This window comes from Tasmannia lanceolata, unplaced genomic scaffold, assembly GCF_043159265.1.
Source record: "Tasmannia lanceolata isolate RefF3 unplaced genomic scaffold, GAP_Taslan_0.1 ptg000008l, whole genome shotgun sequence".
Classification (NCBI taxonomy): domain Eukaryota; kingdom Viridiplantae; phylum Streptophyta; class Magnoliopsida; order Canellales; family Winteraceae; genus Tasmannia; species Tasmannia lanceolata.
In genome coordinates, this window is record NW_027518685.1 from 26529141 (window position 1) to 26553156 (window position 24016).

Genomic DNA, 24016 nt, shown 5'->3' on the forward strand with positions numbered 1-24016 from the left:
GGCTGTCGTTAGGTTTACACGATTAAATACTTGCCATATGGATCCGTTGAGCGCCTTAAGGCGCGCTTGGTTGCCAAAGCCTATATTCAAACATTTGGCGTCGACTATGGCGAGACCTTTTCTCCGGTTGCGAATATATCGTCTTTCATGTTCTCCTGTCTCTTGCTGTCAACCATGGCTGGCTTCTTCATCAGTTAGATGTTAAAAATGCATTCCTTCATGGTGAGCTCACGAAGGAGGTGTACATGGAGCAACCTCCTGTATATGTTCCTTAGGGAGATGTCCTCCGTATGTTGACTGAAGAAATCCATCTAAGGCCTCAAGCAGTCTCCTAGATCATGGTTTGGGAGGTTTAGTGATGTTATCATGCGCTTTGGCATGAAGCAATGTGCATTTGATCACTCTGTCTTCAACCGTTAGTCTGTAGTTGGTTGTGTACTATTGATAGTCTATGTTGATGACATCATCATTACTGGCAGTGATTCAGTGGGGATCCAGAAATTGAAGACCTTCCTGCAAAAAGAGTTCTCTACCAAAGATTTTGGCCGTTTGAGATACTTTCTTGGCATTGAGGTAGTGTGTTCCACCAAGGGGATCTCCCTCTCACTGAGGAAATACGTCTTGGACTTGAGGAGACATGTTATTTTAGAGTGAAACCTACCTCAGTTCCCATGGACCAAAATGTAAGTGTTAACTTACCAACTTCTCCAATAGCTTAAGCTGTTGGAGAAAGGCGTTATTTATCTTTTACACTTTAACACTCCCCCGCACGTGCGGCCCACTTGGCAAACACGTGGCACACATGTGGTCCCACTTTGGGCCAACCATCGCATGTGGATTTTTGCTATTCGAGAGGTTTGAACTCGAGACCTTTGGCTCTGATACCATGTTAACCAACTTCTCCAAAAGCTTAAGCTTTTGGAGAAGTTGGTTAGTTAACAGTAAGATTACTCCCTGAAGAGGGAGACTTATTGGATGATCCTGGCAGATACAAGAGATTGGTTGGTGTAGACACCCCCATTTCGCTACACTTTAAAAAGCAAAAGATTCGGTAGTTTCATCGAGTCTTGAGTCGGTCTTCCATATTAGATTAAGTATTCTTGCATTTTAGGGTGAATTTCACCTCATTTTAGGAGTTTTGAAGTTGATTCGCAATCCTGAAAGTCTCTAGGGGGTTCCATTGGCTTCCGGAAGATGAATAATCAAGTTTCCAATCAAGTAGGAAAAACTGTTATTTTTGGGTTTCTCAGGGTTTCCCTCATTTTTGCCTATTTTTGCACCTCGGAGGTAATTTGGTCATTTCCAATGTGTTTCATTTGATTTCTAGAGTGTGTCTAAGGAGTCAGGAGTCATTTCGTGAATTTTGGAAAACCTGCTAAATTTAGAATTTGTCAGGGGTTTCGCTTGATTTGAAAATTTGTGTGTCGAGGGCATTTTGGCCATTTTCAGGGGATTCCAAGTGATCATGTTTGATATCACCCACCAAAAGAAGCAAACTTAAAAACTTTCTATTTTTTAGGTTTGACCATGAAGACTTTCTATTTTTAACTTTCCCCTTTGGGGGCAATCCAATTTAAGGTCATTTTAGTCGCCTTTGGGTGCGTAATGATCAAACAGGGGCATTTTGGTTCGAAAAATTGTTTCTTCTAAAAGGGATGGTTCGACCATATGTCGGGGGTGCACCAAAAATGTCATATGGATTGAGTTCGTCAATAAAAATTTTGAATTTAAAGGATTTTATTGAATTTTCATTGAAAAAACCCCAAAATACATGTCATAAGGCCCATTGGGCTAAAGCCCACAAGGTGGGGGTCCATGTGGACCCACCCATGTGGGTCGACCACATAAGTGGGCGCCCCACATGGGGAGGCCACATGCAAAAACGTCCAACATGGGATGAGGTGGTTGGTGACATCATATTTGTTTTGAAAAAATAATAAAGGAAGAGCTATAATTAGAAAGGGCTAGTATGGTCAGGTTAGTAAAATGACCATAACTTTTTACCTTCTGGTCCAAAAAGTTTGCAATTATACTTGTTTCTAACGTCTCGAAAAGATCTACAACTTTCTAGTCTATAACTTTTCCTGAATCAGCCTCTAAATAGGTAAAACACGAGCTCAAACGTTGGGCAGCCCTCTTTGGACGAAAATCATTCATAAAAGCTAGTTTCCTATGTGAGAAGGCTTCTAGATTGATCTTGAAGGATGACCATTGTGTAATTTAGCATTGCTTAGCTTGCAAGAAACAAGGTTTAGAAATAAGTTCAATATGAAAATCAAAGAATGAAAAAGTCAAAGCACAAATTGGAAAAAAGCTAAATGGAGAGAGCTCACATTAGAAACTTCCAAATTCACTCAAACCTAGCCTTGTGCCTATAAAAGCAAACCCACTTAAGGCTTTTCTTCTCTTGGAAAAACATCCCACCTTGTCTTTCCCGTCTAGAAAATTCCTTCCCCCATTGTGGTGTTCTTGATCATCTTCTATTACTTGTTTTTCTTCAAAGCACACTTGAATTTCTTCGTCTCTTCTTCAACAAACGTCAAAACCAGATTATATTGGGCGATGTTTGGGGTTTTCTTTTGCGTATACAAGGTGTGACAAAGCGTATATCTTGGATTTACACACCTTAGAGACAAGGAAAGCGATCAACGGTTAGTATCTTATTCTATGTAATCTAGAACTAGTAACATGTTAGAGGTGTCTTTTCTTTGTTTTCTTCATGGGTTTTTGTAGAGAATTTCATGAGAGGTTGTCTTGCATGATCTAATATGATTTACGACGGGTCAATTTACTTTATCACTGATTTTGGTGGAAGAAGAACCATGTTACATGTGGAAAATTAGATGTTTAACCAATTAGGGTTTTAAGTAGTCTTTGAATCGATTTACAAAGCAAGTGTTTAAAATCTAAGGATTTTTCGCAAAGTTATATTTTCTTTCATGTATCAAAACAATTCAAAATTGGACGAAATTTTATTCTTAGCTGTCTTTTAATATTTAAATATCATACAAAAGTTTCCAAAAGATTTTGAGTTTATTTATTATATTTACTGAAATTTTTTAATGAAAATTACTTACTTTCACATGTATGAAGGAGATACCATCAAATGAACTCCTCGGAAGCTGAAATTTTGTAGTAAGATGAATTGGCCCAGAAAAATCATATTATGATTTTTTCGGATTTGTTGTGCATGTTTTGATATTTTTTATAATTTATCTTTGAATCGGACAGAACATAAATAAATATATTTAAAATAGTAAAATTTCAGAGATAATGTGTGAAATTTCTATTGTGGTTTGATATTACTGTGAGCATATTATAGTGATAATTTGGAATGATTTAGAACATGTTTGCTATATGTTGCTTTGTAACAGTATCAATATAGTCTGATTTTGTTAAAATCATTAAAAATTCACTTTAATTCTAAAAAAGGTGAAAATTTTTAGAATATCATAACTTTCCAGAATGCATGTAATCCTTAAGTCATTTGATTAGAAACCTTAAAAATCATTAAGTTCCTTCATAACTGGCTAATCTAAGTCATTTTAGATGAGAGGGTTGTATTCATAATCGTTTTTTTATTGCGATCAACCCTTGACTTTTTAGCATCTAAATCTAAATATATTGTTGGCTCCGAGGTCTTTGTCCACGGAAATCCTGAGAAAATGCCAGGCAACAGTATATCATGATTTATTTGCCGAACTGTGTAAGGGTAGAAAGAACTATTCCCTTCCACAGGGAAATAACTAACCCTTAGAGCCTTAGATTTTTCCTAAATTTTAGGTGTTAGGAACCCTTAAAAGAATTGAAAATCTTTAACCTAATAATTTGGGTTGGGTAAACCCATGTTCAAGTCAATCTTGGAACCGTTGGATCGCGGTCCCACCTCGTAGGAACCTTTAGAGCCGCTTTAGGAACATTTACGTCACGTTGTGTTCTAGGTTTTAGGGTGTCCTAGAGTTAGGAGTCCAGCCTCATCACGACCGATTGCTATTATTAGCAATTGACCTTTAGATTAGTTTCACTAGTTAACCCTCTTTTTCCTGTAGGACATGCCTAGTTAACTTAGGATGTAGGACCCACCTGCATTAGTTTAGGGAGCGTCTTGTACTTAGATAGGGCCATATAGCATCTTAGATGAAGTCCTAGGATTTAAAAAAAAATCTACTCAACTTGAACTAAATAATCTTTCTTAAACTGTCAAAACAGTCTGTCCAGTCTAGATCGGTGTCCTAGATGTCTTAGGCATGTAGCTTAGTTTAGGCCACCGAACTACGTCGACTCTGATCCCACTGAGGCTTGGGTACGTAGGCAGCTTGGATGCTTGATGGCATACCAATCACGAGTCGGCCCCACACACAGTCAGTGGGGTTTTTTTAGGGTAGTTTTTATTTTCTTTCATCATTTAAAACCTTAAATTAAAATTGATTAAATCACTTAGGACTTTTTTCCAAATTAGAATTTTAGGAGAACTTTCACATAGATTGAATCCAAATGAATTAAGAAAACCAAGATACACATTAGGAAATGCATTGAAATTAGATCTTAGGATGCATGTCATATAGTTCGCACATTAATATAGAATTAAATGAGCCATTTAAAAGATTCAAGAGAGTTAACTTTTGGAATTGAAGACCGGATTATCGGGCAAGAATGGTGCATATGGTGGTAACTCCCCATACCTTTCATTCTCGTAATCAGATAACGAATCTAGATTTCTTGTCAATTATGGGTCCTAGATCTCTCATCTAGGTGGCAACTCTGTCATTCTCTTTTGCGTGAAATTCGAATTGCTTTAGTGACCCCAAGTTCACGAAAAAGATGAATTAAATCAATAATAAAAAATGGCACACGACATTCGCGTGGAAACGAGAGATCAAGAGAGAGGGTCATGCGCCGCGCCCCCCTCGCAGGATCGGGTCCCACAGTTGGTAAACTTATATATCTTACAGTCACTCACCCAGACATTTCCTTTGTTGTTGGCGCTGTCAGCCAACATATGAGCTCACGTCGTACTTCACACTGTGCAACAGTTCTTCAGATTCTGTGGTACTTAAAAAGTGCTCCAGGTAGAGGTTTGTTGTTCAAGAAGTACGGACACCAGAAGATAGAAGGGTACACAGATGCAGATTGGGCAGGATCTTCAGCTGACATGAGATCTACTACAGGGTATTGCATGTTTGTGGGAGGTAACCTTGTGTCATGGCAAAGTAAGATGCAGAATGTTATTTCGAAATCTGCATCTAGTGCAAAGGCTGAATATAAAGCTATGGCTCACCCAAGTGGAGAGCTTATTTGGTTACGCTCTCTTTTGTCAGAGATTTGTTTTTCTCCATCATCTCCTTCTCAGCTATATTGTGACAACAAGACTGCCATTTAGATTGCCACAAATCCGGTCTCCCATGAGAGGACCAAACACATTGACGTCGATTGCCACTTCATCCGGCATAGAATTCAGAAAGGGGAGATATGCACAGTGTTCAATAGACCGGTGGACCAATTAGCTGATATGTTGACCAAGCCATTGAACAAAGCAAAATTGAGTGATATTTGTAGTAAGCTAGGAATGTTTGACATTTACATTTCAGCTTGAGGGGGAGTGTCAGATGTATGCATATGCCCAACGGCATAATGGTCATTTAATATTCTCTTTATATATAAGTACATAAGTGAGGTGGAGATTTTTCCCAACTCATTTTGTCTCCTCTTCATCTTCTCTGCAACAATATATATATATATATATATATATATATATATATATATATATATATATATATATATATATATATATAGCAGAAGAGAAAATGATGATTTTTTTTCATTTATTTAAAAAACTCTGTGAATTTAACACGCTAGTGCCGTTCCAGTCCATCAATCTACATAGAACAAGAGAAAAGGCTGGAATTTGACCACTTTTTTTATGGTTTTATAAAGCTGAAAATTCAAAAAATCCCACCTAACCCCTCCTGTCTTTTTCCCAAAAGTCCAAACGAATAGAAAGGACGAGTTTTTTTCAATCTTCCCCTAAAATCACTCCGTTTGACAACTTCCTGGATGAGTGCCTTCTTTTCTTACTCCTCCTGGACCCTTGCCCCCCGTCTCTCTCTACATGTACGCTCCTCCCGTCACGTGGTAGCAACCTGTTACCCTCTTTTTTTACTATCTCAATCAAGGTTTCTGCTCCATTGGATTTCATTAGCGTTTCTCTCTCTGCGACAAGAAACGGACGAACGCAAACCCTATCCTCCAAGTGGGTAACTTTATTTCACTTTTTCTCTATTCCTCCCCATTTTTCTCTAACCTGATTTTCTACTCTTCCCTTATTTTAGATTCTAAGATTTTGTTCCTCCCCATTCTCTAACCCGATTTTCTACTCTTTCCTTATTTTAGATTCTAAGATTTTGTTGGGTATTGTGGATGCTTTCCGGGTATTGTGGATGCTTTCTTTGAGATCTAGGTAATTTCTGATGATTTTTTTGGGTGGTTTTCTTTAAATTGATTTTTGTTATAATTCGGCATTATTGTGCTGCCTTTTCTGGTTCTGCCTTTTCTAATAATTGAAGAGTAATTGATGTGTTTTCTCGATTGGAATTTGTAGGGGTTACTGTTTCCTGTGCTTGTGTAATTCAAGGTTTAGGATGTTTTTCATATGCAATATTTTTGGATTACCTCAACTCATTCAATTTACAAATTTTTTTTCATGCAAGTTGGGGTGTCACGTTCTGCTTTACTGTTTTTCATCCATCAACAGGTAAATCTTCAACCATTTATTTTCCTTCCCATCAATACTTTTCACTTATAAGCGGATTTTCCTGCCTTTGGTTTGCCCCCTTGGCACATAATAGATTTCAAAACTTGTTTACTGCTAAAACTCTCCATATGGAATTGCTCTTTTCCATCTTAAAATTCAACATTGTAATCATGCTAGATGGATCGCATCTTCTCTTCAATTTTATGGTAACTGATATTGCTCATTTGTCCCTTAACCTCCAATATACCCTTAGCCATGTAGTATCTCTTCAAAGACTTTTCAAAATCAAAATGGGAGATGCACTCCTTTTATTAAATGAAGAAGTTTCTTCACATTTTTGCAGCAAATTGTCCCAACCCTATTTGTATGGTTTTTAGTCTTCACAATTATTCTCAGAAAGATTTAAAAATCATAAATCAAAACACATTATACGTTTTTGCTTTAGTTGTGTTGTTCTGTGTCAAGTTTTCTCATGAATTCTCACATATGACAATGCCCAGGATGTGTGATATATTATTGGCATTAAAGTTCTTCTATATCGGAAATGGTCTTATACTTTGGAAAGAGTTCTTATTAACATGCCACATCTTTCTATAGGGATCATGTTGAATGAAGGACAAGCAACTGCATCCTTTTTCAACCTTTTGTAAAGCATGGGCATTTTACATTTAACTACGTAGTCGAAATTCATAATTCCAATTCAATGAATTTGAATGAAGTTGGTGTCTACTGTTGTATACTTCTTGATAGAATACAAATTTCAAGAGGTGGGAGTGAAATCTTGCTTTTCATAACTTATTCTTTATAAAACAATTAACTGCCCTGTTATCGATGTATTGTTTCTGGGTACTTTTCAGGTCTCCTTAATCCATGTTTTCAAATGCATATTTCTCACCCTGTGCATGGCACAGGGTTTTTTAATAGTGTGTGTATTTTATATATGAGTTAAGTGAAGCTACACGTATGTGTAGCTAACTTAGCTACACCGACGGCTTAAAATACAGTGGGTCCACATTGTTTGGGTGATCCGAACCATTCATTTGATAGGCCCTCACATTGATAGGGTGTGCCCAAAAAATTAGCTCCATTGGATGATCCCAACCCTTCAAATTGTGGAGGCAAAAATGGACAGATTTGTGAAGGTTTTTACACGTCCATTTTTGCCTCCACAAATCGTAGGGTTGGGATGATCCTATGGAGCTGATTTTTTGGGCACACCCTATCTATGTGAGGGCCCATCAAATGAATGGTTTGCACCACCCAAACAATGTGGGGCCCACTGTATTTTAAGCCATCGGTGTAGCTAAGTTAGCTACACATATGTGTAGCTACACTTTTCTCTCTCTCTCTCTCTCTCTCTCTCTCTATATATATATATATATATATATATATATATATATATATATATATATATATATCTATATGAGAAAAGTGTAGCTACACATACGTGTAGCTAACTTAGCTACATCGACGCCTTAAAATACAATGGGCCCCACATTGTTTCGGTGATGCAAACCATTCATTTGATGGACCCTCACATAGATAGGTTGTGCCCAAAAAATCAGCTCCATAGGATCATCCCAACCCTACGATTTGTGGAGGCAAAAATGGACGTGTAAAAGCCTTCACAAATCTGTCCATTTTTGCCTCCACAGTTTGAAGGGTTGGGATCATCTGATGGAGCTGATTTTTTGGGCACACCCTATCAATGTGAGGGCCTATCAAATGAATGGTTTGGATCACCCAAACAATGTGGGCCCACTGTATTTTAAGCCGTCGGTGTAGCTAAGTTAGCTACACGTATGTGTAGCTTCACTTAACTCTCTCTCTCTCTCTCTCTCTCTCTCTCTCTATATATATATATATATATATATATATATATATATATATATATATATATATATATATATGAGGAAACTGTTGGTGCGCTTAAGCTCACCAAGCTTATGGTGCGCTTAAGCGCCCAATCACATGGGGGCCCACTTTGTTAGGATGATCCAAAGCATTCATTTGAAAAGCCCTTACATAGATGGGGGGTGTACCAAAATTCAGCTCCATAGAATCATCCTAACACATCCATTTGTGGAGGTCAAAATGGACAGACATTGTTTGTCCACAAATCTGCCCAGTTTTGTCCTCCACAAATGGAGGGGTTAGGATGATCCTATGGAGCTGATTTTTGGTACACCCCCTATCTACGATAGGGCCTTGCAAATGAATGGTTTGGATCACCACAGAAAATGTGGGACCCATGTGATTGGGCGCTTAAGCGCACCATAAGCTTGGCGAGCTTAAGCGCACCAACAGTTTCCTCTATATATATATATATATATATGAGTATGCATTTGCTGCGCCCGAGCACAGAAACAGGGTGGGGCCACATTTTGGGTGGGATCCAAAGCATTCATTTGATGGGCCCTTTCATGGGTAGGGTGTCCACCAAAAATCAGCTCCATTGGATCACCTTAGGGTGTCCATTTGTGGGGCAAAAAATGGAAAGATTTGTGGAAAAATAGTATCTGTCCATTTTTGGCCCCACAAATGGACACCCACTGGTGATCCAATGGAGCTGATTTTTGGTAGGCCCCCCATCCATGATTGGGCCTTCCAAATGAATGCTTAGGATCACCCCCCCAAAGGCCCCACCCCCTGTTTCTGTGCTAGAGCGCAGCAACCCTTCTCTCTCTCTCTCTCTCTCTCTCTCTCTCTCTCTCTCTATATATATATATATATATATATATATATATATATATGAGTAAAGGGTTCCTGCGCTCGAGCGCAGATAAACTTATATGCACTCGAGCACAGAAACAGGGGTGGGCCACATTTGGGGGAGGGGGGAGATCCAAAGCATTCATTTGATGGGCTCTTTCATGGATAGGGTGTCCACCAAAAATCAGCTCCATTGGATCACCATAGGGTGTCCATTTGTGGGGTGAAAATGGGCAGATTTGTAGACAAACAGTATTTGTCCATCTTCTCCCCCACAAATGGACACCCTAAGAGGGTCCAATGGAGCTGATTTTTGGTACACCGCCCATCCATGATGGGACCTGTCAAATGAATGCTTACGATCACCCTCTAATGTGGCCCCACGCCTGTTTCCAGCACTCGAGCGCATAAACCCTTTTCTCATATGAGTAAAGGGTTCCTGCGCTCTAGCGCATATATATATATATATACGGAAAACTGTTTCTGCTCTCGAGCGCATATAGCTTACCTGCGCTCGAGTGCAGAAAACAGGGGTGGGCCCAAATTTTTGGAGGATCCAAAGCATTCATTTGATGGGCCTCTCTACCTAGAGACACCATCTCTAGCTAAACTGTCCGCCACACCATTAGCTGATAACCTAAAATGATGGAAAGAAATGGATGCACCCCCCACCCTATCTTGGATCTCATCGAAGAAAGATGCAATTCTCCAAGGGAAGGAATAAGAGCCACTAAGCCACCTTATCATATTTAGCAAGTCTCCTTCACCTTATTCAAATCTTCATTCTCAAGATACCTTATTCCCTGGTACATAGCACGCACTTCAGCTCCATTAGCTTCTGCGCCAATGAGACCCGCAAAAGCCCATTTCATAGCTCCAAATTCATTCCTCACGACTCCCCCAATTCTGGTAGGACCATGGTTCCCCATGCTAGACCCGTCAAAGTTTAACTTCAAAAAATCATATGCGAGAGGCTCCCAGTCTTGGACTATTTTGGGTTCTTGGCCTGAACCACCACAAATCTCCCTCCAACCATATCATAAATCATGGGTGGATACAAATCTAAAGCAAGGAAGGGTTTCCACCATGATTAAGTTCCAATCATAACTTAATTATTTTTGTGCATGCAAGTTACAAGCATATAGTTATTTATATTTTTGGTTTAGTGCTTTATCCATGTGCTATTTGGTTATATTTTTTAGTTTTTACATGCTTCATCTTTTGATATATTATGATATTTTTTTCAACTAAATTTCTGTTCTTGTCAAAATCTCTTACGAGTCAAGAGTTCTAAAATTAGAAATCGAGTCACGGGTTGACAACTATGGTTGTACCAGCCAATATCCCGATCTACCATCTATATGTGTTTAAATATCCAATGAGTGTCATCGAGCATATTGAGCAAATCCAAAGAAGGTTTCTATGGGGTGGCTCTGACAATAAGAGAAAGATGCACTTTGTGTGCTGGGATGAGGTGTGGAAACATGTCAGAGTTGGGGGTCTTGGTATCAAGACACTGGATGGTGTTAATAATGCACTCCTTGGGAAGTGGTTATGGAGGTTTGGAGAGGAGAGAAATCAATTATGGGTTAGAGTCATTGAAAACAAGTATGGGGGGTGTCTTTGGGCCATTGGATATGAAATGACAAATATAGATCCCGTGCTCTAATAGTTTGGTTGGAGAGACAAACTGAGACAAAACACAAATTCCGCGAAAGGATTCGATATAGAGTCTAAGTGGGTGACAAGATTAAATTTTGGCATGAAAAGTGGTGCATAGAAACTCTATTAATGGAGCGATTTCCTAACCTTTTTAGGGTGACCGCTGATGAGGATGCCTTTGTCAATGATTGCTTTGAGTCGGTTGAGGGTAGAATCTCATGGAAGCTGAATTTTTGGCACAACTTCTTTAATAGACAATTGGATCAACTGACTTTGCTTCTGGGAATTTTGGAATCTCTCTACATTAAAAAGACTGGTAGGATAGAAGGGTTTGGATATGGATATCCTCCGTGGTATTCTTAGTCAAATCATTTTACCATAAGATTGTTCCGCTTCTAGCCTTAGTGTGGAATATCCATGCTCTCCAGGGTTTGTGCGTTCAGCTTGACTGCTTTTCTAGATAAAATCCTAATAACGGATTATTTGCGCAACCTCCACATGCTTGTCATTGATCATGGTTCTCTTTGTGTGGAGGCTAGAGAGACGGTGGATCATATGTTCTTACACTGCAGGCTTGCAAGTGAAGAATCAAGTAAAATTCTTAGTAGATTTGGTGTGATATGGGTCTTTCCAACTCGCCTTATCGACCTCTTTCAAGGTTGGGCCTCTCGGTGGTAGAAGGGAAAAACCCTTTCGGAATGTAGTGTTGCTAACCGCTCCTGTTGGGGTTGAAATCCGATCACGCCACGTGGCACAAGATCTGTCCAGCAACACATATAGCGCTACGCGAGATCAACGAATGGGCGGCGGCCCCAAAGATCACGACACATGGCACCACTGCCCCTGCCAAATCACTTGGCCATCTCAGAAGCCGAGTCCGATTTCGACTAACCCTCACTCCACTTCTCCGAGCCATATAACTTCTTCCACAAGGAAGCCCCTTGACAGCTCACTGCTATCATGAACTGTTCTTGCCAGGATCTGCCACAGATATCTGTTTCGCCGTATTAAAGTCAAGTTCAGCAAGCCGCCAATCTGTCACCGTCATATCTCTTATCCCGTCGAATCATCTTCCAGGATCGTACACGCATGCACTGCCACGCCGACATCTCCAGTGATATACACAGGCCACTTCACCATAACATCGCACCCAGGATACTGGAACTCCCACTTATACAAAGGGGGACCCCTTCCATTCATGGGACTTCCACGGTCCGGTGGAAAGAGGAAAAAACACATGAGAACTCTCTAATAAAAAAAGCCCTTAACATTCCAAGGTCAAGGTAAGATACCCCTCCAAGTGCGCCACCACCCTTTACATTCCAGTTCTGCTTTCCTCCTGGTCCCTCGATCTGACTTGAGTGTCGAAGGGTCCCCCCTAGAGTTCTGAATCTAGGTGGTCCTTAACCCTTGTCTGTGGGTATAGGAAACAGGTCTACACCCCTCGGATCGCCGATCCAGACCGTTCACACTCGGATACAGATTTGAGCAGCATTAGATTGGTGCTTTCATTGAGATTGAATCCGCTACTGGTCACGGATTGCTCCTAACCTCCCATCTCCACCTTGAGCTCCACCTTGGAGGGCGCGGCCCGAGTTTGGTTTGCCACGTTCCAACCAAACTCCATCAGGTCCTACAAAGAGCTTTGGGAGTAAATGGCCATGTGTTTCGACGCCACCCTGGATGTTGGGGATCTTACATCCCTAGCCACCCTCAAACAGCAGGAAGGCGAACTTCTCGACAGCTACCTCCATAGATACAATGACAGGGCCTATGCGACGAGTTTCCAAGGGTGCGCACCATTGGTTCACTTTGATGAAGGACCAAGCAGCCCGCCCCGACAAGCAGGGCAGTCCTCCGGGCAGGCAACCGATCCACCTTCGAGGCTCGGGAGCACACACCCCTCAATACCTCCTTGGAAGGTATCCTCTCCTACATAGCCCACAGCGGCACAACCCCTTTGTGGTGGCCGGAAAGACTGCCCTCTTTGGGAAAACAGGTCGACAAATCCAAATACTGCAGATTCCACTGAGGATACGGGCACGATACAAAGGATTGTCACCTCCTAAAAGATTAAAATGAGGAACTCATTCGCCAGGGTTTCCTCTCGGAATTTGTGTCGGGGGAAGTTCATCACGGCTGATCACCTTCACCCCACCACACCCTACGATCGACCGCGGGGACCCTAGAAGCCCAGCGTTGTCCATCACCGGTCCTTCCTCGGCGAGGCCGTGTCATGACCCCTTGCATGGCCTCCACCTCTCGTGCTCCTTGAAATGTCACCGCGCTCGGATGAATCTAAGACAAGTGCCTACTCTTTGTGAGGGGTCCCTCACCCATCCTATTTTGTATCCTCACCTCGTTTAGGCAATAATAAAAGACGTGTTTTGTATGTTTTCCGCCTCAGTTATTGTAAAGTGGGCCACATCTGGCCGCCACCTCTTTGGGGACACCATGTGCCTCCTACGCCCTCGACGACTACCGACACCCCTCTTCCAGATCCATGATCGTACACGATTTGCAGTCTAGATGAGCAAAATATCTCGCAGGCTCCAGTATATTATTCAGCCTCGCGGGCCCCGCCATTGGATTTCGCTATCTTATTCCGCTTTGCGGCCTAGTCAAGCGAAATATCCTGCGGGCTTGTTGAATGCATCAATGGATCTTTAACAGCCTAGATGAGAGCACCTAACCTCGCGGGCTTCGCCATCAGATTTTGTTATCGTATTCCACTTCGCGGCCTAAATGAGCGAAATATCTTGTGGGCTAGTCGAATGACTCATTGGATCTCCATCAGCCTAGACGAGAGCTCCTAGCCTCGCGGGCTCTGCTATTGGATTTCGCCATTATATTATTTTTCACGGTCTAAACGAGCGAAATATCTAGCAGGCTGCGTCCTTGGATTTTTATCAGCTTAGACGAGAGCGCCTATCCTCGCGGGCTTCACCATTGGATTTAGTCATCATATCCTGCTTTGCGGCCTAGATGAGCGAAATATCTCACCGGCTAGTCGAACACGCTCTGGGGTTGTTATCATCCTAAAAATGCAAGGTATTTCGTGGGAATCGATTATATTATTCCCGCCTCGCGGCTCCTATAGACGCAAGGCCTCAAACGATGGACGACTCTATCGCAGAAATCCACTGACTAACCGTTTGTATAAAACACTGCCAAACGATCAAGTTCCCTCCGACGAGCACCGGATCGACATTTCCAGCACCTTGGACTCTACTTGGGTCGCATGCAACAATCTACTTTATGAGAAGCTCCTTACAACTACATCACACAAGAAATGTGCGCTTCATAGAGCCACGTAAGGCGTATATACTATGTCTCCCGGCCAAAGTACACCTAAATCCAGCCGCGCCCCATTCCCTATGAAGAATTCACACCAGCGCTCGCAATCTATCAACGACAGAAGCCCGCCTCCCTCTGGAGGCGGCCCGTACGACAATAACAAACTTAGCGCTTCAACCTTGCTTACTAAGTGCCTACAGCAACATCGTTGGCAATTGACAAAAAACAAAACAAAGGCAGCGCATCACTAATACAACATAGCAAACAGAGCAAGAGAAGAATTCAAGAAGGAAAAAGTAAAAATTATTCATAAGGCTCTCGGCATAAAGACAAAGTTACACCCACTACCGAAACTCGCGGCAGGATTTATACTGAAACAAAGAAATGGAAGAATGAAACCGGTGCTGAAGAACCGTGCAGAGACAGTTAGCTCCTCCAACGCTTCGCACCGCCTTATCCTCCTCCGCAACAGACGTTAAAAGGCATAAAGAAAAGCAGAGGGTTGCATCACCTCTCCTTTCTGTTCTCCAAGTCTCCTCCATGATCACCTCGTCGACGAAAGGCCGGCGCTCACCCTTTGACTTCTCACCCTCCATATAGGAGGACACTGGAGGAGATGAGAAGACTGCCGCCACCATGAATTTCCTTTCCCTCCAACTAACCTCCTCGCCGTCACCCACACCTCTCTGAGTTCTCCTTGTAGAGATCACCCCCAACCAGAACATACAGAGGTGCAAGGGGAGCCAGAAAGATGAGGTCAATTACTAGCTCGCCATTGATCCATCAGAAGGTTCGGAACCCTCCCGCCGGGCATCAGAATTCTCAGAGGTAACATCCTACATACTACCCGCAAAACCAAGCACAATCAAAGGGAGGCCTGCATAAGCTCATCCCGAGTGGACGCCACGGCCAAAACTCATGGTAGCCCTCCCCAGCACGGCCAAAACTCGAGGCAGACTCTGGTTGCCCCGCAGAAGCAGTAACCTCTCCGGGACAACGTCCATAGTCCCACCGACCCACTGCACAAGGCCACCATAGGAAAGAAAAAGGCCTTTGGTCCTCCGGAGAGAGAGGGGAAGAAAACTCAGAAAACTCAGCATTTGAAAGACAGTAATGAGGACCAAGGCATCCGTCCCCCTCCTTTTATAGAGCCTCTCCATGACGGTTTGAGGCACGTGCCCCCGTATCAATATATGATATCACGCTGTTTCACATTCACAGCACTTATTCCTCCCTATTAACTTCCTTCGAAAGTATAAATTACACCGCCAACGATGTTTCACCTCCCCAGACTTAGCGCGGAAATTCCCACCAACCATGACTCCTCTATCAGGAAAGAGGAAGCCACATTGGTCATGACCCTCGAATTCTGCCTCCATCACTGGCAATCGAACAACACAATATTTCGCCACTTGTACACCGCATATATTCTACTTCTCCGACTTGTACCGACTCAAAGAAGTCACGGGCTTATATATTGAGGTTGAAATCCGATCACGCCACCACGTGGCATAAGATTCGTCCAACAACACATACAGCGGAACGCCATATCAACGGAAGGGCGACAGACCCCGAGATCACGACACATGGCACCACTGCCCCCGCCGAATCACTTGGCCATCTCAGAAGCCGAGTTCGACTCCGAATGACCCTCACTCCACTCCTTCTAGCCATATAGCGTCTTCCACAAGGAAGTCGCTTGACAACTCACTGTCATCATGAACTGGCCTCGTCATGATCTGCCACAGATCTCTGTTTCGCCGTATTAAATTCAAGTTCAACCGGCTGCCAATCTGTCACCACTAGATCTCCTATCCTGTCGAATCATCTTACATGATCGTACACGCATGCACTGCCATGCCGACATCTCAAGCGATATACGCGGTCCACGTCATCGTAACATCTCACCCAGGATACCAGAATCCCCGCCTATACAAAGGGGGACCCTCTCCATTCAAGGGGACTTCCAGATTCCCGTGGAAAGAGGGGAAAAAAGACATGAGAACTCTTTGATATAAAAAACCCCTTGGCATTCGAAGGTCAGGGTAAGAAACCGCTCCAGGTGTGCCACCACTCTTTACATTACAGTGCTCCTTTCAACCTGGTGGCTCAATCTGACTTGAGTGTCGAAGGGTCCCCCCGGAGTTCCAACTTCGAATGGTCCTTAACCCTTGTCTGTGGGTGTGGGAAACAGGTCGACATACACCCCTCGAAAGAAGGATCGTCGATCCAGATCGTTCACACTCGGATACATATTGGAGCAGCATAAGGTCCTATGGAAGGAAAGAAATGCTCGAGTCTTCAATGACTTGGTCAAAAGTTGTTCATATTCTTGAAAATGATTGTCTTAACCATTTTATGGGAAGGACTCTCCTCTACTTCAGGTTTGTTTTTGCCTTTGATTTATGGTGTGCGTGGAGAGAGATTTGTTCAACTAGCTTTTACTCTATCCCTGGGGTTGTATCGTCTAGGTCTAGGCCTCTTGAAACTTTGATGGATCAAGTATGAGCAACCCAGGGCCTGCGGGTGTGGGCGGTGTTCTAAGAGATAAGCAAGTTTTACTAAATGAGCCTTTTCAGGCTCAATTGGGAGTACCGATTCAAATGAAGCAGCATAAGGGCAGTTATACAAGGTATAAGGATAACTGACAGGCGAGACTAGAGCAACCTGATAGTGGAAGGCATGGTTTTAAATTTCGACCGAAATCCGAAATTTCAGGTTTCGCTTGAGACCGAAACCGAAATCGGTAACACCCGAAACGATATTTTTGTTTCGTGTGAAATTTCGTTTATCCCAAAATTTTGTCCTAAAATTAAGGGATTTCCCCCAAAAATCGTTGGGAGTCACCTTCATCTGTGGAGATTCACCAACTGGTTTGACGAGATTCAAGACTGAGTAGCGGAGCTTCCCATATCTTTCCATCTTCTGCAGAGGTCCGCTAACAGTGGCACTAGCAGATTAGCTAGATTGGGAGTTGATAGGGATTCATTGGAGATCTTTGATTTCCTCCCTTCTTGAGGTTTCTGATGTATTTAGGCTCCATATCTTTTCTTTGGCTGTTGTACCTTTGTTTTGAGTCTTTTGACAACCTCGGTTGTAGAATTTCTTCCCTCTTTTTTCTATTAATAAAATCTTCTCATTAATAAAATGGTGTCGGATGATGTTGTGACAAGGCATTTGAGATCACAACATTGGATTTGCAATCACACAGATGAGATTTTGTGATTGCAAATGAGTTATATGGTTGCATGCCTCTCTTCAAGTGGCGATAAAAAGTTATGGCCAAATAGTTAAGTGCATGTATAGGTATGTGTTGTCTGTTGTTCTACCAAGTATGATAATGCATGTGTAGGTACGCCAATGTTGTCTTTTGCTCTACCAAGTTTGATAATCTTTAATTGCATCTATCGTGGTTAGTGTTGATCATTGTTAATCATGCTTTGGATAGATTATAGATTAAATATTGTCGCCATGCTCAGTGTAATTGTGTAAATAGCCATAAGATTCTATATGCACACACTCACTACATCCTGGATCTCGCGTTGCATTGCACTATTTGACCCCTTTGCACCTGTGTAAAGTGCTCTACATTGCATGATAAGAACTCGGATGCACTAGGAAAATTTCCACATCTCATCCTAGTATGTTGTAGAGTACAAATGGCTCCGCATCTAGTACTTTATCACTAGACAATAGCGCTCCCCTGTAAAGGAGCAGCCCGAGAGTTATATCAAGTCAGACCATGCAGAGGCCCAAGCAATTTCCTACAATCAACACGCATGTATTTTTGAGCTTAGAGACCCACACTAGGTAAGGCACTCACAGTGCTAGTCTGCTAGAATAGATGGGTGCTTTCGGATTGCTCATACCCTGAAAGGATGAAAATGTCACTCAAAAGTGACTTCTAAATCAATCAAAGGCCTGAAAATCCTAATTTTGTCATGATACTTGTTGCGATCACATCCCTCAAAGTCTACGATGGATTACCTCTTGTGATCGCAACCAGTCCCTTTTGATTTGATGAACCCATTGCGATCACGAGATCCTTCAATCCAAGTTCTGAAAAATCTCACTCGACAGTTGGTTGCCATTACATCCAGCCTAGTGGTTATCGCCGATGTCAAGACTTGCGATCGGACCATTTCTTGTGATCTCAACTTTGGGACTTGTAGCCAGATCTACCTTTGCGGTCTCAATCTCCTTTAGTCAAGAACATCATAAATTCCGTTTTTTGATTAATGATTGAATCACCCCTTTGGTTTAAATCCCTTGACTCATTCAGTACCATCATTCATACTGATAGATCATTCCAATCTGATCTGTAAATCCATTCTATGGTCCAACCCATTGGCGATCATATGATTGTATGCTATCGCAGAGAATCCACATTGTACAACCACATTCCTCCAATTTCCAGAACCCTGTAAACACTGATTGGCCATTCGAAGATTGGTTGGCCCGACGATCACAGATGGTATCACGATGGGAATTTCTTTAAGAGCTTGGCAACTTGCTATTTTTGTCAAAGTTAGCTGGCAACTTTGTACTTCTTGCTTTGTTATTTCCAGTAATTTCTATTGTATTAGGTACTATATAATATGTCTAAAAGCAATAATTGAAGACATACAAAGCAACAATGGAACGCATACCTCTAAAAGCAATAATTGAAGACATACAAAACAATAATAGGCGGCATACCTCTGCATTTGGTTTACTATTTATGCTCAGTTATGTTTCGTTCCAGATTAATTCATATTTTTGTTTATTAAATAGAGTATGTATATACTTGTTCATATTTTGGTTTTGGCAAAAATGGTGGTTACATGGCTTAGTGGGGGTTAAATAATGTGTTTACATAGTGTGAAATGTGAAACTTTGTTATGATTTTGCTTAGTGGGGGTTAAATAATGTGTTTACATAGTATGAAATGTGAAACTTTGTATTGATTTTGCTGCATGGCTTGTGGAGTTGTGCTGCTATTTTATATTAATTTATTGGTGAATGCTTATTTCTCTAATGATATCAGTATGGGAGATTAGTTGGGGCACCGTCATTTCTAAAAAATGAATTGGATTTTCTGTTTTTTATTTTTCTGTTATTTCTCTTGGTATGTTTGTCATTATTATCCAATATATTAGTTCAGTCTATAGTCTTGTATACTAGGTGATTTACTCGGATGAGGAGCGGAAGTTCAACAAAGATGTAACTGTTGGCCTGATTCGTTCAAAGTTACTAAATCTCGCAGAGTATAATGTACATCTGGCAAAGCTTATAGATGGTGGAAGGAATAGTACGTATTTGCAATCTTTTGAAAATCTTATGATTCAAATCAAATCTTATGGATTACGATTTGAATCCCATGATCGAATCTTAATTTGTATGAATGTTGCGATTTTTTATTGAATGTTACAATTTGATCATAAAATGTATGATTTATACGATTCATTCCATTTATCCTAATTAAGTTTTGTATACAAGAAAATAAGATTTTCTTTCGAACAGCCCTTCTTCCCTTCTGCATTAGAAGCCTTCAAAAGCCCTATTGTGAGAACGAAGAAGACAAATGAGGTGGAATTCGAAGTAATCGAACCTATTTGAACCAGTTAAGCACAATGCATGTGCTTGAGGGAATTACTTACATCTAAGAGGGAGATGACTATAATGAGGACAATCTCGATGGCCTACTGTGGGACCCGATCCCGCGAGAGGGGTGGGGCGCGAGCCGCCTCGCACTCTCTCTTGGTCTCTCGTTTCCACGCGATTGACGTGTGCATTTTAATGTTGATTTGAATTAATCTTTCCTGTGAACTTGGGATCACTAAGGCAATCCGAATTCCACACGAAAGAGACTGACAGAGTCGCCACCTAGATGTGGGATCTAGGACCCGTAATTAACCAGAAATCTAGACTCGCTACCTGGTTACGAGAATGGAAGGTATGGGGAGTTATCCGCCACATGCACCATTCCTGCCCGATAATCGGTCTTCGATTCCAAAAGCTAACTCTTTTAAATTTATTTTAAATGGCTCATTCAACTCTATGTTAATGTGCGAACTAAGTGACATGCATCCTATGATCTAATTTCAATGAGAATCCTAAATGTGTATCTTGATTTATTAATTTGTCTGGATTCAATCTAAGTGAAAGTTCTCCTAGAATTCTAATTTCATGGAAAGTCCTAAGTGATTTGATTAAGTATTTACGAGAAAATTAATATACAAAACACCACAATTTGTTTGTGGTGCCGACTCGCGGGTGGTATGCCATCAGACATCCAAGCTGCCTACGTACCCAAGCCTTACTGGGATCAGAGTCGACGTAGTTCGGTGCACCTAAGCTAAGCTACTTAAGCCTAACTCAACTAGGACACCGACCTAGACGGGATTGACTGTTTCAACAGTTTTAGGAGAAGTTATTTAATTCAAGTTGAGGATTTTATTATCTTAAGATTTCATCTAAGATGCTATATGATTCTCATCTAAATGCAAATGGTCCCTTAGACTAATGCAGGTTTGCCTACATCCTAGTTTACTAGGCTTGTCCTAGGGAAAGATTGGGTGACTAGTGTAACTAGACCTATGGCACGGTTGCTATACATAGCAAACGTCCGTGATGAGGCTGGACTCCTAACTCTAGGACTCCCTAAAACCTAAGACTCCCTAAAACTTAGGACACGACACGACACCGGTGTTCCTAAATTGGGCTCTAAGGGTCCTTACGACGGAAACCGTAATCCAACGGTTCCGAGAGACACGAGGTGAATCGATTTCAGTTCTTGAGGTTAGTGAAAAAAGGGATGGAAGAGATGATGAAATAGTGTGAGGGAATGAGAAAGATAGAGAAATGTGCGACTGAACTTGGGAGTGCCAAATTGCCTACGTACCCCGCGATGGGGATCAAGCCACACGTAGTTCCGCTGGGGAGGTTGCTTGGATTTTGGAAAACAGGTTTGGTATTTGGATCAGGAATCGGGTTTGTATTTGAGCATTGGACTTGAGATTCAAAAACATTGATATAGCAATGGGATTTTGGAATTGGGAATTTGCATCAAAGAATTGAGCATATTGGAATCATCAAGGGTTTGAATTTTCGGAATTCAAAGTGGGCGGGCTTATGAGATTCGGCCAAATGGATTCAGACATGCGACTCGGATTGTGTTGGGATATGACTTGGTTGGATTGGGTTAATGGTTAGGGTCAAGTGAGTCGGGTCTAAGTTAGGAGCAAACCCGAGACTAGCCATGGTCTAACTAGGAGGAAGCAGGGTACAAACCAGGGTGCGGACCAGGGTGCACCAGGGTGCGAACCAGCAGGGAACCAGGGTGCGAACCAGCAGGGAACCAGGGTGCGAACCAGCAGGGGAACCAGGGTGCAACCAGCAGGGAACCTGGGTGCAACCAGCAGCGAACCTGGGTGCAACCAGGGTCTAACCAGAGTGCGAACCAGCAGGGAACCAGGGTGCGAACCAATATCGAACCAGGGTGCGAACCAGTAGGGAACCAGGGTGCAACCAGCAGGGAAGCAGGGTGCGAACCAGTAGGGAACCAGGGTGCGAACCAGTAGGGAACCAGGGTGCAACCAGCAGGGAACCTGGGTGCAACCAGCAGCGAACCTGGGTGCAACCAGGGTCTAACCAGAGTGCGAACCAGCAGGGAACCAGGGTGCGAACCAATATCGAACCAGGGTGCGAACCAGTAGGGAACCAGGGTGCAACCAGCAGGGAAGCAGGGTGCGAACCAGTAGGGAACCAGGGTGCGAACCAGTAGGGAACCAGGGTGCAACCAGCATCGAACCTGGGTGCAACCAGCAGCGAACCTGGGTGCAACCAGGGTCTAACCAGAGGCTAACCAGGGGGAAAACGGACCCTACATGCTTCCTAACATGGTTTTTCTTTTAAAGTAAAAGATATGCGTGAAAACAGACCCTACATAGAATTGAAATAAATGCCTACCTCTTTGGAAACCCACTTTGTGTTTGATTTTTCTTTGATGTTAATTCCTTGAAGATGATTCCTTGCTTGATAATGACTGCTTTTGATATATATTACCCAACGTATAAAATCACCCGATCCGGTAAGGATAGCCGAACTCTTGAAGAGATGAGGGAGAGGGATGAATTTTCTAAGAGAGGGGTTCTTTTTTCTTCTTTTCCTTGGATGGTGGGATGGGAGGGTATTTATAGGAGAATGGGATAGGAGGTTAGGTGAGGTTAGGTGAGGTTAGGTAAGGTTAGGTAAGGTTAGGTGAGGTTAGGTAAGGTTAGGTGAGGTTAGGTGAGGTTAGGTGAGGTTTGGATGGTTAGGATGAGAGGAGAGGTTAGGTGAGGTTAGGTGAGGTTTGGATGGTTAGGATGAGAGGAGAGGTTAGGTGGTTTTGGATGGTTAGACCCAGGTCAAGATCTGCCATTGATCTAACGATTTACGGAAATCGGGTCTCGGAATGGAATCAGGGTTCGGGCTATGAAGTGACCCTATCTTATTTTGTCCCGATTGATGATCCGTAAAGTCAGATCAAGATATTAATGACCTAAAACATATATTAGGTTATTGTTGGTTAAAGTAAAGCAAAATGTGGGTGTCTACAGATGCCCCTCTTTGGTAGAGACGACGTAGTCATCGAATACCAAAGTTAAAATGACAGAACCATTTTGCGTAACTTTAATCGACAAAGGAACCCCCTAAACACAATGCAACCTAATATAATGCAAGACCTTAGATGAAATCCTAGAATTGGAATGCAATAAAACAAACCCGCTGCGGTGCCGCTGGCAACGAGAGAAATGGGATACCATTTTCAAATGGATTTTCGGAGGGAAAGGAATATCGCTTTTGAACAGCTTCAGAGGAAATGAGACGTCATTTTCAAATGGTCTCAGAGAGAATAATGGATGACTTTTGAAAGATTCTTAATGAAAATGCAGCATCATTTTTGAATGGGCTTGGGCAAGATAAAATACCGTATTTATACGGATTCCAAGGAAATGAGACATCATAGTTGTATGATGTTCAAAGGGTATAAGAGATCATTGTTGTATGGACTTGAAGAGAATGAAATACCGTATTTGTACGGATTCCAAGGAAATGAGACATCATAGTTGTATGATGTTCAAAGGGGATAAGAGACCATAGTTGTATGGACTCGAAGAGAATGAAATACCGTATTTGTACGGATTCCAAGGAAATGAGACATCATAGTTGTATGATGTTCAAAGGGTATAAGAGACCATAGTTGTATGGACTCGAAGAGAATGAAATACCGTATTTGTACGGATTCCAAGGAAATGAGACATCATAGTTGTATGATGTTCAAAGGGTATAAGAGACCATAGTTGTATGGACTCGAAGAGAATGAAATACCGTATTTGTAAGGATTCCAAGGAAATGAGACATCATAGTTGTATGATGTTCAAAGGGGATAAGAGATCAAAGTTGTATGGACTCGAAGAGAATGAAATACCGTATTTGTACGGATTCCAAGGAAATGAGACATCATAGTTGTATGATGTTCAAAGAGGATAAGAGACCATAGTTGTATGGACTTGAAGAGAATGAAATACCGTATTTGTACGGATTCCAAGGAAATGAGACATCATAGTT

The 24016-nt window shown here is 42.0% G+C and overlaps 1 protein-coding gene across 5 annotated transcripts in view; it reads left to right on the forward strand.

Annotated features, from left to right (window-relative positions):
• LOC143885003 (uncharacterized) overlaps positions 1-24016 on the forward strand; it is a 137604-nt gene that overhangs the window by 71761 nt on the left and 41827 nt on the right. For all 5 annotated transcript variants that reach the window (XM_077388933.1, XM_077388934.1, XM_077388935.1 and 2 more), the window contains exon 35: positions 19586-19712. In XM_077388933.1, coding sequence (XP_077245048.1) covers positions 19586-19712 — 127 coding nt within the window. The remainder of the gene's footprint in view (positions 1-19585; positions 19713-24016) is intronic.